The sequence below is a fragment of the Dama dama genome, chromosome 11 (genome assembly GCF_033118175.1).
Source record: "Dama dama isolate Ldn47 chromosome 11, ASM3311817v1, whole genome shotgun sequence".
In the NCBI taxonomy this organism is placed as follows: Eukaryota; Metazoa; Chordata; class Mammalia; order Artiodactyla; family Cervidae; genus Dama; species Dama dama.
Window position 1 is genome coordinate 34,119,110 of NC_083691.1, and position 16,280 is coordinate 34,135,389.

At 40.5% G+C, this 16,280-nt stretch overlaps 1 protein-coding gene across 2 annotated transcripts in view; it reads left to right on the forward strand.

Moving 5' to 3' along the window:
- BABAM2 (BRISC and BRCA1 A complex member 2) overlaps window positions 1-16,280 on the forward strand; it is a 407,441-nt gene that overhangs the window by 302,030 nt on the left and 89,131 nt on the right. For both annotated transcript variants that reach the window (XM_061155072.1, XM_061155071.1), the window contains exons 9-10: window positions 3,632-3,702; window positions 6,419-6,501. In XM_061155072.1, the coding sequence (XP_061011055.1) occupies window positions 3,632-3,702; window positions 6,419-6,501 (154 nt within the window). The remainder of the gene's footprint in view (window positions 1-3,631; window positions 3,703-6,418; window positions 6,502-16,280) is intronic.

A 16,280-nucleotide genomic window follows, 5' to 3' on the forward strand; every position in this document is an offset into this window, starting at 1 on the left:
AAAACTTGAATCAGCCATAAGTATATGTATGTCCCCTCCCTCAAGAACCTCCCTCCCACCTCCCCCACTAACTCACCCCTCTGGGTTGTCATAGGCACTGGGTTAAGCTACCTGTGTTATACGCAATTTCCCACTAGCTATCTGTTTTACCTGTGGTAATGCACATGTTTTGATGCTACTCTCTCAATTGGCGCCCCTCTCCTCTCACTGTGTCCACAAGTCTGTTCTCTATGTCTCTGTCTCTATTCCTGCCCTGCAAATAGGTACCATTTTTCTAGATTTCATATATATGCATTAATATGCAATACTTGTTTTTCTGACTTACTTTACTTTGTATAACAGGCTCTAGGTTCTTCTACTTTACTAGAACTGACTCAAATGTGTTCCTTTTTATGGCTGAGTAATATTCCATTGTATATGTATACCACAACTTCTTTATCCATTCACCTGTTGATGGACATCTAGGTTGCTTCCATGTCTTGGCTATTCTAAATAGTACTGCAGTGAACATTGGGGTACATGTGTCTTTTTCAATTATGGTTTTCTCAGGGTATCTGCCCATTAGTGGGGATGCTGGATCATATGGTAATTTTATTCCTAGTTTTTTAAGGAATCTCCATACTGTTCTCCATGGTGGCAGTATCAATTTACATTCCCACCAACAGTGCAAAAAGGGTTCTCTTTTCTTCATACCCTCTCCAGCATTTACTATTTGTGGATTTTTTTTTTTTTTTTGATGATGGCCATTCTAACCGGTGTGAGGTGATACCTTATTGTAGTTTTGATTTGCATTTCTCCAATAATGAGTGATGTTGAGCATTTTTTAATGTGTTCATCGGCCATCTATATGTCTTCTCTGAAGAAATGTCTGCTTAGGTTCTTCATCTTTTAAACTTTTATCTTCTCATTCTTGAATTTCCATTATGCCCTAAGTTTTTGCTTCTTCTTATGGTTTAAACCTTCTTATGGCTTAAAAATTTTGAACTCTTTCATTTCCCAATTATTATGTGTGTATGTGTTTGCCACTAGTTAATATCACAGTGATTCTGTTGAGCAGCTCTCATCTCTTTCTGCTTTTCTGTACAGCATGTTTTAATAGTTGGTTCCTGATTCTTCCTGTCATGCCCAGGAACAGTTTGCCAAAGTCCTGCTTGTTGGGAAAGGATTTCCAGGTTAGCTTGGCTTATAGCCAGATTATAGCCAGATTATTTAAAGCTTTCCCTTAGCTGCGTTAGTGAGCCTTTACACTGGCAAGTAACTAAGCTTACACTATTGGGTCTTATCAGGTATTTCTGCAAGTATAGAATATACTTGTTAATGTCCAGCCAGTTTATTTAGCTAAAAACTGGAGCTATTAGTCCACAGACAATACTGACTTTCTTTCTTCTCCCACATGGACTTAGTTTGCTTAATTCCACAAATCCTATTTTCTTTGCTTCTGTTGACTTGTTCACAATGGCTTGGAAAATAAATCTTTTGTTTGTCTCTTTCATTCAAAAGATAGCTCATCTCTGTATAGAAAATACTTTAGAAATATAATAATATTTCAAAGTCTTCAGTATTATTTTTTAAATGTCAAAGGAACTAAAATCTGGCAACTCTGCAATCTGTGGGCTTGGCACAGATTCTAGGGTGTTTAACTCTCATGGCGTGGTTGCTGTTCATTGGACCAGATTCCCCCAGCCCCTGCCCTCCCACAAAACTGATCGGAGGACAGCATTCTTACTTACAGTGTAGGTTTTACACTGCCTTCAAATCTGTGTCCCAGTATTATAGAGAAAAATCCAAATTTGGTCTTCCAGAACTGAGAAGAAAAGCCTTTTTAAAGCTCTCCAATTGAGATTAATTTCTAGTCATACATTCTCCTCAAAAAAAATTGTAATACCATTTTCCCAGAAATACAAGAATCAGTCAGTTTTTCTTATCTGGTTCCCTTTCATTAATTTCACTTGTGTTTCGAAATTGATGTTCTTCTGCTTGCTACAAATGAGGACAGTATGGGCTGCTTTTAGAAACAATCTCTTCAAATGAATTTCCATAATTGCATTGGAATCTATCTTTATAGCCAGTTTTGTTGTGGGTTTCTGTTAAAATGGTTTTCTGTTTTTAAAATCAAGTATACAGAACTGTTTTCATCCCCTTTTTAAACAAAGCCACTTAAGCAAACTTATCATCTGTTTTTCTTTCCCCAAAATAACATTTCTGATCCTGCCTTAAGCCTGCAAAGCAAGCACTGTTTTTATAAGTTGACATAAAACCCCTATTATATAAATAGAATTGTTTTACTTTTAAAGGGTACAAATGGCTATCAGTACCAATTGTGTCAAGGTTATTTCAAGCACTTTATCTTGAGCTTTTGTTATGCATGGAGACTCAGTGTGGCTACAGCCAATATAAACTATTTGGGGGGTCTTTTTCTCCCACTGTTTCTTTCAGCCATTATAAAGACATTTTATAAGAAATGTATTTCTGTATTAGAAACTGATGGGTAAATGACTAACTTTCAGATGCCTAGCTTAATGAGTTCACGATTTTTTTTATAGAAACTGTCACTTGGTGTTAAGAAGGAAATATAAAAAGGCAAAATAAAATCGCCTGTTGTAACACTCCTTATTCTGAATGTTACAAACCTAAAAAGAAATAATTGAGCATTACTGTCCTTTTCAATAGGATTTGTAGTTCAAGATAACCAAATAGACCCATTTGATGAGAGGAAACTCTTCTTTATGGAGAATGCCAGCTGTTAAATGAGATAGAATGAGAAAATACAAACATACCATTTTTCAGGCCTCAGTTGAAGTAATTGATTCAGACAAGGATCTCCAACAGATACTAAAACCACTAAGGAACTTGATCTTCCCATGCTTTGAGGAGTGTACCCCTGGATTATTCACTCCGGCAAAAGGGAGCCATTCCCTTACAGTACTGTGGTCTGGCTGACATCACCTTAACCAGTGATCAAACTCAGTATCACCTAGGAAGTTTTCTTGCCAAAAGTGTTTAACCTGGATCTAATCACACCTTTAGCTCTAACTTCCAATTCATAGGAAATACAGAAGGTAGAGAAAAAAGGAAGGAAACCATCGGAGAGCCTAGAATGCAGGATAAGACAGCCCAATCTCTGAAAAGTCAGTATTAGGCTCTTACACTCACATCCCAGGAGCTACTACTATTCTATAGTAAAAGACTTTCTAGATTAAATGCCTGATCCCTGTTTATATCCTTGCTTTTTTCCAAACGTATTTTTGGGACAGTTGGGAAGTTTGGAAAATTGTCAGGGTACTAAATAAATTCAGAGAATGAATTACTGAATTTTGTTGAGTGTGATAACAGTATTGTGATTGTGTAGGAAACTGTCTTGTTTTTCAGAGATGCATGCTGAAGTGTTCAGGGGCACACTGTCATGATGTCTCTAATTTCCTCTGAAACATTTCAGCAAGATTGATTGACAGGTTGATAGATAGGTAGATGGCTAGATAAAGCAACTAGACAAAATATTCACAGTTATTGAAGATAGGTGTGGGAATACGGGTGTTCATTTTACTATTCTACTTCTGTGAATCTTGGAAATTTTACGTGATAAAGCATTTAATAATTCCCTACTGTACTCAGCTGTGGGTTTGTATTCCAGGTGCAGTATGTGATTCAAGGCTATCACAAAAGAAGAGAGTATATTGCTGCCTTCCTCAGCCACTTTGGCACGTAAGTTCTTCATTAAGACCTTAAATCAGTGATGCCCTCACATCCTAGTGACCCTAAGGGGAGGGCTCAGTGAAGAAAATAGCACTTAGTTCTTCTATATGATACCTTTCAGTGCTATTTTGGTTCTTCCTGGTGTGTTACTCATACTAACGCTCCCAGAAAGACACTTTTTTCAGCATTGTTTGGCAAATAGAGTCAACTATCTTCCCTGGAGCAGCCACATAACTAGCCCCAAACACCACAGTAAAAGTGGTTGTCACACCTGCTGCTTCTTGTGCTCTTTACAGTCTACACAGCACTTTCACCTCCGTCATCTCATAGTGGTCATGAGGTGAGCCAGGTGGGCATTCCTGGCACAGTCTACGAAAGAAAGCCTGCAAAACTTGACCAGTTCAGTCACCTGTGGAATTCTCAGAGAGAGCTGGGGCAAGAACCCTGTTCCTCAGAACTCAGGTCTCCTGACAGGACTCCCACTCCCCACAGGGCCGCAGAGATTTGGGAAGGAAATCTGACTTTAGACCCCAGCGCCATGACTCACACTTGGGATTAGTATGTTGGAAGAAGGCCCTGCGAGGGAGGAGGGCAGTGTGTAGCTGCAGTTCCAGGGTGGGCGTCTCCTCTGACCACCCACCCTATACTCTGGCCCTTTCCTTCATGTGGCCCCTGCTGGCTGCTCTGCAGCTGTTTCCTTAATGGTGGCAGAGCCCTTATCAACCTCCCACTCAGGGCTTAGCTTGGGGGGTGGTGGGTGGTTGCATTTTCCTCACAGTCTCTTTAAAAGGTGGAGCACACTCTGCCTAAGCACTAAGCATTTTAGTGCTCTCGTTACCTCCCACCTCATTCCAGAGAAGGTGTGTATATTAAAATTTTAAATTAGTAACTGAAGAAATTAAGATAAAAGGAAAGAGAAGATGAAATCAAGAATAAGGTTGGGATATAATTTTACAAATGTGGCATAATTAAAAGAAAATTTCTGACTCCTCAAGACAATTTTAAGAAATGTTCTCATTATCCATTGTGGAATTTCTCATATCGCCAAAATAGAGTAACAATATCTAAACAGCATAACTGTTAATGAGTCATGAGTCTCTTAACACTTAAGGTATTTTTCAGCTTTCTTTATGAGCATTTTGAGAAAGTACTCATGATATGAACAGTGCTTAATAAATAACTCTGTTAGTCTTCTCATTTTTGAGTAAGATTATTTTTTGTGTATGTTACTGGAAATGAAGATGTTAGCCCAGTGACCTGCAAAGCAGGGTGCATGTACCTCAGGGGCATGTGCCTCCCCTCACTTCATTGGTATTCAAGAAAAGGGTGAAAAATTGCATTTACACTTGTTAACAATTGTTTTTAAATCTCATTCTATGTGTGTACATCTTTGTGTTTTATTACACATATAGTAGTAGTTGTCTACAACTACAAAATCATATACAAATACTACTATATACTGTACTATATGCAGAATGAGAAGGATTCTGTCAGTGCTTGTTTTTGCTTATGGGGTGCAGGGTCTAAAGAGTTTAGATATCAGTGTTGTAATATTGAGTAAATTACATATCCATAAAAGAAATACAAACTGATGAATAAAGTTGTTGACTTGTCAGCAGACTTTAATGATGTGTCAGTCTTTGAGCAAATCATTCAACCTTCGATGCCACAGTTCCTTTACCTTCACAGTGGGGTCACCTGTTGCTTCCTACTTAAACCTAGAGGCCATCGGTATTAATGGTCTGTTTAGCCTGACTTAGCCAGGGAGAACGCATTTCTAAGGACAGCAGAGGTCTCCTTATATGGATGAGAGAGAAAGTTATACTTGTCCTCTCTGTGTGGTTAATATTGGTACATTATGGTGGTGTCACCCCCTGTACACTCAGCTCCAGAGGGAAATGGGGGAGAGGAGCCCATCAGAATTCAGTCTAGGCCCTTCTGTGTTCGGGGACTGTTCTCCTTTGACGCAGGAGGTGTGCATCTCCCATCTGAACCCCACGTCCACCCTGCCAACATTGCTACTTTGTCTTGAGCCCAGTGGGGAAGATCAGGGGACACAAGAGAAAGGATGCCAAGTACTTTGGAAGATAGTCATCTATAATCCTGAACTTAGTCATACTGTCATTGCTTGTGACTGTTCAGTACCTGAATGAAAGTGAGACTAGACATTCAGTGTATAGACCTGGGATCTTGGCTGCCCTGACTTCTTCATTTGTCCTTTTGCTCATCACTAGTGACTAACATTTGCATAGTATTTTGTGGATTGTTATTGTTGTTCTGTCACTAAGTCATGTCCAACTCTCTGCAACCCCATGATCTGTAGCATGCCAGGCTTCCCTGTCCTTCACCATCTCCTGGAGTTTGCTCAAACTCATGTCCACTGAGTCAGTGATACCATCTAACCATTTTATGGGTGACCTTACTTGTTTTTCACAACTCCATGATGAAATTTGCACATGTGATTGTATTTGTTTTACAGATAAGGAAACTGAGGCTCCAAAGGCTAAGTGATTTGCCAGAGGTCATAATAGATAGTAAAGCTGTAACTCAAACCTAGATGCTTTCATTCCAAATCCCACATCCTTCCTGTGGTAACACTCACTTGTCTTAAATGTATCTCGTATTCAATAACCTTGCTTTATGAATACATTCTCTACTTGGTTCCATCTCTTTGATACCTTGTTTTTATGAGAGTTTTTTGTCTGTGTGTGTTTTTATTACTTAGGGGTGTTGTGGAATATGATGCAGAAGGCTTTACAAAACTCACTCTGTTGCTGATGTGGAAAGATTTTTGTTTCCTTGTACACAGTGAGTATACTTTTGCTATTAGCATGTCAACATACATTTTTGAATGCACTAAACCACATGTAATAATGAATATAACAGCCTTTAGTGTCCTGACTTGGTTCATTTTACTTTAGCATAAGCATATTTATTGCATGATCTCAACCAGGTATAATTTGCTACTTGGGGGATGTTTGGTAATGTCTGGAAACATTTTTGTTTGTCATGATGGTTAGGGGACCAGGGGTGGCTTTGTTGTTACTGGCATCAGTGGGTAGAGGTCAGAGATGCTGTTAAACATCCTACAGTGCATAGGGCAGGTCCCTAAAGCAAAAAGTTATTGAGTCTCCAGTGTCAGTAGTGCTGAATTTAAGAAACCCTATGCTAGAGAGGGATCTTCCCCAGTGGTGCTAGTAGTAAAGAACCCACCTGTTAATGCAGGAGACGTAAGAGACGTAGGTTTGATCCCTGGATCAGGAAGATGCCCTGGAGGAGGGCATGGCCATGCACTCCAGTATTCTTGCCTGAAGAATCTCCTGAACAGAGGAACTTGGTGGGCTACAGTCCATAGGGTTGCAAAGAATCAGACACGACTGAAGCAACTTAGCATGCATGCATCCTAAAGAGATTTCTAAGTATCTTTCCAGATTCAGACCTCAAAACTTTCAAGATTACTCAAAGTGTAGTGCCTTGATCATTTGGTTATCATTCTTACTTTTTTTTATTTATTTATTTTTTTTAATTTTTTTTTTTTTATTAGTTGGAGGCCAATCACTTCACAACATTTCAGTGGGTTTTGTCATACATTGATATGAATCAGCCATGGATTTACACGTATTCCCCATCCGGATCCCCCCTCCCACCTCCCTCTCCACCCGATTCCCCCGGGTCCTCCCAGTGCACCAGGCCCGAGCACTTGTCTCATGCATCCCACCTGGGCTGGTGATCTGTTTCACCATAGATAGTATACATGCTGTTCTTTTGAAATATCCCACCCTCACCTTCTCCCACAGAGTTCAAAAGTCTATTCTGTATTTCTGTGTCTCTTTTTCTGTTTTGCATATAGGGTTAATAATGATTACCACCTTTCTAAATTCCATATATATGTGTTAGTATGCTGTAATGTTCTTTATCTTTCTGGCTTACTTCACTCTGTATAAGGGGCTCCAGCTTCATCCATCTCATTAGGACTGGTTCAAATGAATTCTTTTTAATGGCTGAGTAATATTCCATGGTGTATATGTACCAGAGCTTCCTTATCCATTCATCTGCTGATGGGCATCTAGGTTGCTTCCATGTCCTGGCTATTATAAACAGTGCTGTGATGAACATTGGGGTGCACGTGTGTCTTTCAGATCTGGTTTCCTCAGTGTGTATGCCCAGAAGTGGGATTGCTGGGTCATATGGCAGTTCTATTTCCAGTTTTTTAAGAAATCTCCACACTGTTTTCCATAGCGGCTGTACTAGTTTGCATTCCCACCAACAGTGTAAGAGGGTTCCCTTTTCTCCACACCCTCTCCAGCATTTATTGCTTGTAGACTTTTGGATAGCAGCCATCCTGACTGGCGTGTAATGGTACCTCATTGTGGTTTTGACTTGCATTTCTCTGATAATGAGTGATGTTGAGCATCTTTTCATGTGTTTGTTAGCCATCTGTATGTCTTCTTTGGAGAAATGTCTGTTTAGTTCTTTGGCCCATTTTTTGATTGGGTCATTTATTTTTCTGGAATTGAGCTTCAGGAGTTGCTTGTATATTTTTGAGATTAATCCTTTGTCTGTTTCTTCATTTGCTATTATTTTCTCCCAATCTGAGGGCTGTCTTTTCACCTTACTTATAGTTTCCTTTGTAGTGCAAAAGCTTTTAAGTTTCATTAGGTCCCATTTGTTTAGTTTTGCTTTTATTTCCAATATTCTGGGAGGTGGGTCATAGAGGATCTTGCTGTGATTTATGTCGGAGAGTGTTTTGCCTATGTTCTCCTCTAGGAGTTTTATAGTTTCTGGTCTTACATTTAGATCTTTAATCCATTTTGAGTTTATTTTTGTGTATGGTGTTAGAAAGTGTTCTAGTTTCATTCTTTTACAAGTGGTTGACCAGTTTTCCCAGCACCACTTGTTAAAGAGGTTGTCTTTTTTCCATTGTATATCCTTGCCTCCTTTGTCAAAGATAAGGTGTCCATAGGTTCGTGGATTTATCTCTGGGCTTTCTATTCTGTTCCATTGATCTATATTTCTGTCTTTGTGCCAGTACCATACTGTCTTGATGACTGTGGCTTTGTAGTAGAGTCTGAAGTCAGGCAGGTTGATTCCTCCAGTTCCATTCTTCTTTCTCAAGATTACTTTGGCTATTCGAGGTTTTTTGTATTTCCATACAAATTGTGAAATTATTTGTTCTAGTTCTGTGAAAAATACCGTTGGTAGCTTGATAGGGATTGCATTGAATCTATAGACTGCTTTGGGTAGAATAGCCATTTTGACAATATTGATTCTTCCAATCCATGAACACGGTATGTTTCTCCATCTGTTTGTGTCCTCTTTGATTTCTTTCATCAGTGTTTTATAGTTTTCTATGTATAGGTCTTTTGTTTCTTTAGGTAGATATACTCCTAAGTATTTTATTCTTTTTGTTGCAATGGTGAATGGTATTGTTTCCTTAATTTCTCTTTCTGTTTTTTCATTGTTAGTATATAGGAATGCAAGGGATTTCTGTGTGTTAATTTTATATCCTGCAACTTTACTATATTCATTGATTAGCTCTAGTAATTTTCTGGTAGAGTCTTTAGGGTTTTCTATGTAGAGGATCAGGTCATCTGCAAACAGTGAGAGTTTCACTTCTTCTTTTCCTATCTGGATTCCTTTTACTTCTTTTTCTGCTCTGATTGCTGTGGCCAAAACTTCCAACACTATGTTGAATAGTAGTGGTGAGAGTGAGCACCCTTGTCTTGTTCCTGATTTCAGGGGAAATGCTTTCAATTTTTCACCATTGAGGGTGATGCTTGCTGTGGGTTTGTCATGTATAGCTTTTATTATGTTGAGGTATGTTCCTTCTATTCCTGCTGTTTGGAGAGTTTTAATCATAAATGAGTGTTGAATTTTGTCAAAGGCTTTCTCTGCATCTATTGAGATAATCATATGGTTTTTATCTTTCAATTTGTTAATGTGGTGTATTACATTGATTGATTTGCGGATATTAAAGAATCCTTGCATTCCTGGGATAAAGCCCATTTGGTCATGGTGTATGATTTTTTTAATATGTTGTTGGATTCTGTTTGCTAGAATTTTGTTAAGGATTTTTGCATCTATGTTCATCAGTGATATTGGCCTGTAGTTTTCTTTTTTGTGGCATCTTTGTCTGGTTTTGGAATTAGGGTGATGGTGGCCTCATAGAATGAGTTTGGAAGCTTACCTTCATCTGCAATTTTCTGGAAGAGTTTGAGTAAGATAGGTGTTAGCTCTTCTCTAAATTTTTGGTAGAATTCAGCTGTGAAGCCATCTGGTCCTGGGCTTTTGTTTGCTGGAAGATTTTTGATGACAGTTTCGATTTCCTTGCTTGTGATGGGTCTGTTAAGATCTTCTATTTCTTCCTGGTTCAGTTTTGGAAAGTTATACTTTTCTAAGAATTTGTCCATTTCATCCAAGTTGTCCATTTTATTGGCATAGAGCTGCTGGTAGTAGTCTCTTATGATCCTTTGTATTTCAGTGTTGTCTGTTGTGATCTCTCCATTTTCATTTCTAATTTTGTTAATTTGGTTCTTCTCTCTTTGTTTCTTAATGAGTCTTGCTAATGGTTTGTCAATTTTGTTTATTTTTTCAAAAAACCAGCTTTTAGCTTTGTTGATTTTTGCTATGGTCTCTTTAGTGTCTTTTGCATTTATTTCTGCCCTAATTTTTAAGATTTCTTTCCTTCTGCTAACCCTGGGGTTCTTCATTTCTTCCTTCTCTAATTGCTTTAGGTGTAGAGTTAGGTTATTTATTTGGTTTTTTTCTTGTTTCTTGATGTAAGCCTGTAATGCTATGAACCTTCCCCTTGGCACTGCTTTTACAGTGTCCCATAGGTTTTGGGTTGTTGTGTTTTCATTTTCATTCATTTCTATACATATTTTGATTTCTTTTTTGATTTATTCTATGATTTGTTGGTTATTCAGAAGCGTGTTATTTAGCCTCCATATGTTTGAAGTTTTAACAATTTTTTTCCTGTAATTGAGATCTAATCTTACTGCACTGTGGTCAGAAAAGATGACTGGAATGATTTCAATTATTTTGAATTTTCCAAGACCAGATTTATGGCCCAGGATGTGATCTATTCTGGAGAATGTTCCGTGTGCACTTGAGAAAAAGGTGAAGTTGATTGTTTTGGGGTGAAATGTCCTATGGATATCAATTAGGTCTAGCTGGTCCATTGTGTCATTTAAGGTTTGTGTTTCCTTGTTAATTTTCTGTTTAGTTGATCTATCCATAGTTGTGAGTGGGGTATTAAAGTCTCCCACTATTATTGTGTTACTATTAATTTCCTCTTTCATACTCGTTAGTGTTTGCCGCACATATTGCGGTGCTCCTATGTTGGGTGCATATATATTTATAATTGTTATATCTTCTTCTTTGATTGATCCTTTGATCATTATGTAGTGTCCTTCTTTGTCTCTTTTCACATCCTTTATTTGAAAGTCTATTTTATCTGATATGAGTATTGCGACTCCTGCTTTCTTTTGGTCTCCGTTTGCATGAAATATTTTTTTCCAGCCCTTCACTTTTAGTCTGTATGTGTCCTTTGTTTTGAGGTGGGTCTCTTGTAGACAGCATATATAGGGGTCTTGTTTTTGTATCCATTCAGCCAATCTTTGTCTTTTGGTTGGGGCATTCAACCCATTTACATTTAGGGTAATTATTGATAGGTGTGGTCCCATTGCCATTTACTTTGTTGTTTTGGGTTCACGTTTATACAACCTTTCTGCATTTCCTGTCTAGAGAAGATCCTTTAGCATTTGTTGAAGAGCTGGTTTGGTGGTGCTGAATTCTCTCAGCTTTTGCTTATCTGTAAAGCTTTTGAATTCTCCTTCATATCTGAATGAGATCCTTGCTGGATACAGTAATCTAGGTTGTAGGTTATTCTCTTTCATTACTTTCAGTATGTCCTGCCATTCCCTTCTGGCCTGGAGGGTTTCTATTGATAGATCAGCTGTTATCCTTATGGGAATCCCTTTGTGTGTTATTTGTTGTTTTTCCCTTGCTGCTTTTAATATTTGTTCTTTGTGTTTGATCTTTGTTAATTTGATTAATATGTGTCTTGGGGTGTTTCGCCTTGGGTTTATCCTGTTTGGGACTCTCTGGGTTTCTTGGACTTGGGTGGCTATTTCCTTCCCCATTTTAGGGAAGTTTTCAGCTATTATCTCCTCGAGTATTTTCTCATGGCCTTTCTTTTTGTCTTCTTCTTCTGGAACTCCTATGATTCGAATGTTGGGGCGTTTCACAGTGTCCCAGAGGTCCCTGAGGTTGTCCTCATTTCTTTTGATCCTTTTTTCTTTTTTCCTCTCTGCTTCATTTATTTCCACCATTTTATCTTCTACCTCACTTATCCTATCTTCTGCCTCCGTTATTCTACTCTTGGTTCCCTCCAAAGTGTTTTTGATCTCATTCATTGCATTATTCATTTTTAATTGACTCTTTTTTATTTCTTCTAGGTCTTTATTAAACAGTTCTTGAATCTTTTCAATCTTTGTTTCCAGGCTATTTATCTGTAACTCCATTTTGTTTTCAAGATTTTGGATCATTTTTATTATCATTATTCTAAATTCTTTTTTAGGTAGATTCCCTATCTCCTCCTCTTTTGTTTGACTTGGTGGGCATTTTTCATGTTCCTTTACCTGTTGGGTATTTCTTTGCCTTTTCATCTTGTTTAGATTGCTGTATCTGGAGTGGGCTTTCTGTATTCTGTAGGTCTGTGGTTCCTTTTTATTGTGGAGGATTAACCCAGTGGGTGGGGTTAGACGATTGGCTTGTCAAGGTTTCCTGGTTAGGGAAGCTTGCGTCAGTGTTCTGGTGCGTGGAACTTGATTTCTTCTCTTTGGAGAGTAATGGAGTGCCCAGTAATGAGTTTTGAGATGGGTCTATGTGTTAGCTGTGACCTTGGGCAGCCTGTATGTTGATGTTCAGGGCTATGTTCCTGCGTTGCTGGAGAATTTGCGTGGTATGTCTTGCTCTAAAACTTATTGGCTCTTGGGTGGTGGTTGGTTTCAGTGTAGGTATGAAGGCTTTTGGACAGTCACTTATTACTTAAAGTTCCATGTAGTCAGGAGTTTTCTGGTGTTTTCAGGTTTTGGGCTTAAGTCTCCTGCCTCTGGATTTCAGTTTTATTCTTCCTGTAGTCTCAGGACTTCTCCAACTATACAGCCCTGATAAGAAAACTTCTAGGTTAATGGCTAAAAGATTCTCCCCCGTTAGGGACACCCAGAGAGGTTCACAGAGTTACATGAAGAAGAGGAGAGGGAGGAGGGAGATAGAGATGAGCAGGAGGAGAAAAAGGGGGGCTCAAGAGGAGAGAGACAGATCTACGCAGCTGTCTGTTCCCAGAGTGTTCTCCGTAGCCCAGTCACCTACAAAGATTCACAGAATTGGATTGGGAAGAGAAGGGGAAAGGAGGAAATAGAGGTGTTCTGAGGTAGGAAACAGAGAGTCAAGATTGGGAGAGAATAATCTTCGGTTTAAAAATAGGGCTTCTCTTCTTTTTTTTTTTTTTTGTAAGGTTATAGTGTATTGAAAATGAAAATTAAGGAGTAGTAGAGGAGTACTAGAGGACTTTAAAAGAAATAAGAGAAAAAGAAAAATAGAAGAGAAAAAGGAAAGAAAAAAAAGAAGACAAAAGAAAAAATAAAGAAAAAAAAATTTTTTTTCCCTAATTAAAAAAATCATAAAAATCTATGGAAATGAAAGTTAAGGAGTAATGGGGGAGTAATAGGGGGATTTTAAAGGAAAATAAAAGAGAAAAAATAAAAAAATAAATAAAAAAAAAAGAAAAAAGTAAAATTATATCTAGGAGTTTCTCTGGAGCTGTTGCGATCAGTGTGGGTTCGGCTCAGTTTCAGATAGCTCCTCGTTCCACCTTACGCTTCTCCATATCTATAGGCCCCTTCCGGTGTAGTCAGTGTTTTCTAGAGGGATTTTAATCTGTTGCACCAGTCCCTTCTGAAGCGGTTCCCTTTGTTTATTTGGCTTCTGTTTGCCGGTCTCTTCAGAGCCTCATTTCCGCCCTGACACAGGCGGGCGGAGGTGGACTCTTATTCAGGTAGCTAGTTCCGTCGCTCCGCGGGGCGGGGCTGACGCTGCGGGGAGGGGCTGATGCTGTGGGGACCGGCCGGCGCTGCAGGGAGGGGCTGGCGCTGCGGGGAGGGGCTGACGCTGCTTTCTCCGTCTGCGCTGCTCAGGCTCCCGGCTGTTCTATATGGAGCGCGCCCCGCGCTGCGCGAGGTTCCAGCCCTAGGGTGTTCCACAAAAGCGCGGAACGAAAAGCTGCGCCTGCTCTCTGTGCCTTCCCCGTCAGAGCGGTCCAGGCAGCCAGGGGCTTGGTGGGCGCACTCTCCCCAGGTGTGGCGCGCCCCCTCCCTTCCGCGGACCCAGTCTCAGTTTCCGCTGGCGCCAGTCGGGTGCCTGCGCCTTCTGCCCTCCGGGTCCCCAGCCCCAGTCCCCGCCCGCGCCGGTCGGGTGCCTGCGCCCTGTGTCTCGCCGCGACCTTCCCCTCCCCCCTGCCTCCTGCCTCTGGCGGGGCTGGGCCAGTCCGCAGCCTGCGAGCTCTTCTCTGGATTTTCTCGGTCTCTGTTCTGCGAACGGCCGGCAATGTGTTCGGGCCGGTTAATTTACTCTCTCTCTTTTGGTCTCCCACAGTTCAAGTTGGCAACTCACAGAAGCTCCCTCCGATTGTCCTCAAGGCACTCAGGCCCGGACCCTACCCCAAGCAATGCCGCCTAAGACTTCCCAGGACGGATCTCCGTCCGTAGCTCTTTTGTCTCACTTTTTATCTTTTATGTTTTGTCCTACCTCCTTTCGAAGACAATGGGCTGCTTTTCTGGGCGCCTGATGAGCTCAGCCAGCGATCAGAAGTTGTTTTGCGAAGTTTGCTCTGCGTTCAGTCATTCCTTTGATGAATTTGTAGGAGAAAAAGTGGTCTCCCCATCCTACTCCTCCACCATCTTGGCTCCTCCCCTCATTCTTACTTTTTAAGGCAGGGGTTCCCAACCTCCAATCCATGGACCAATCCCTCCTGTTAGATCAGTGATGACATTAGATTAGAAATACAGCAAACAATAAATGTAATGCACTTGAATCATCCCCAAACCATCTCCTCCCTGCCCCCAGTCCATGGAAAAATTGCCTTCCATGAAACTGGCCCCTGGTGCCAAAAACGTTGAGTACTGATGGCTTAAGTTACTTCCCAATAATAACTGCCTTGCCAGGCAGTGCTTCATATGGAGCTCCTACTCCATATAACTAGTCTTACATGGGAGCATCATTTCAAATACATCTGAAAAGTGCAAGCATATTGTCTACATATGCACAGAAAAGCAGAGTTGGAGAGGTGAAGGTTTTCATCTTGGGTGTGCCTCCAACTAATTATATGACCTTGTTCAGATTGCTGGGACAAGCCTCCCCCTGCTTTAGTCTCCTCTTATGTCACTGGGGATCGGGTTGTTAAGTCCTGTAGAGACATCAGCAGACGGAGCTTATCCTGCCATACAGGACCAGGTGGGAGAGGAAGTCCCAGTCAAGGCCTCCTGGCACTCTTCTCTTTGCTCACCATCTCTGTGGCCCTACCCAGCTGAGCTGTATACTAGTGCATCCAGCTCTCACTTTTGATTCTGACCTTATGTATCACAGCTTTGGTTTTCTGTTCTGAGTGTTAATTCCTTTCTGAGATCTCACTTCCTATTTGCCATGTCCGCCTTGCCCCACCATCTTGATCCTGTGATTCTGTGATTCTGTTTCTAGCTTGGTAATCTGACCCCAGGTCCTGAGTGTATGCTTGGTTTGTCTTTCATGACCCTGGACAGCTGCCTGGGAGATTAGTCTGGTGTGTTTAGGCCGGCTCAGCAAGAGGGCCTGTAACCTGCCATGAATGGTGGTGGCTGTGGGCAGAGGCCTCCCAGAGGAGCTGTGAGAGAAGGACACAGAAGGAAGGACACATGGAGAGACAGTTAGAAACAGTAAAATTTTTTCATCCCAAAGTGGCATGAAATCTCAACAGTCTTTCTGGAAACTTACTTTGGTCTCCTGGCCATGATTCCACTTTCAAAAAAGATGTTTGTTGTTCAGTTGCTAAGTTGTATGTATCCAACTCTTTGCAAGCCAGGCTTCCCTGTCCTTCACAGTCTCCCAGAGTTTGCCCAGACTCATGTCCACTGAGTCTTTGATGCCATCCAACCATCTTATCCTCTGTTGTCTCCTTCTCCACCTGCCTTCATTCTTTCCCAGCATCAGTCTTTTCGAGTAAGTCAGCTCTTCCCATCAGGTGACCAAAGTATTAGAGCTTTAGCTTCAGCATCAGTCCTTTCAATGAATATTCAGGGTTGATTTCCTTTAGGATTGACTGATATGATCTCCTTGTAGTCCAAGGGACTCTGAAGAATCTTCTCCAGCACCAAAGTTCGAAAGTATAAATTCTTTGGCACTCAGCCTTCTTTATGGTCCAACTCTCACATCTATACATGACTACTGGAAAAATCATAGCTTTAAGTATACAGACTTTTGTCAACAAAGTGATGTCTCTGCTTTTTAACACGCTCTCTAGGTTTGTCATAGCTTTTCTTCCAAGGAGCATC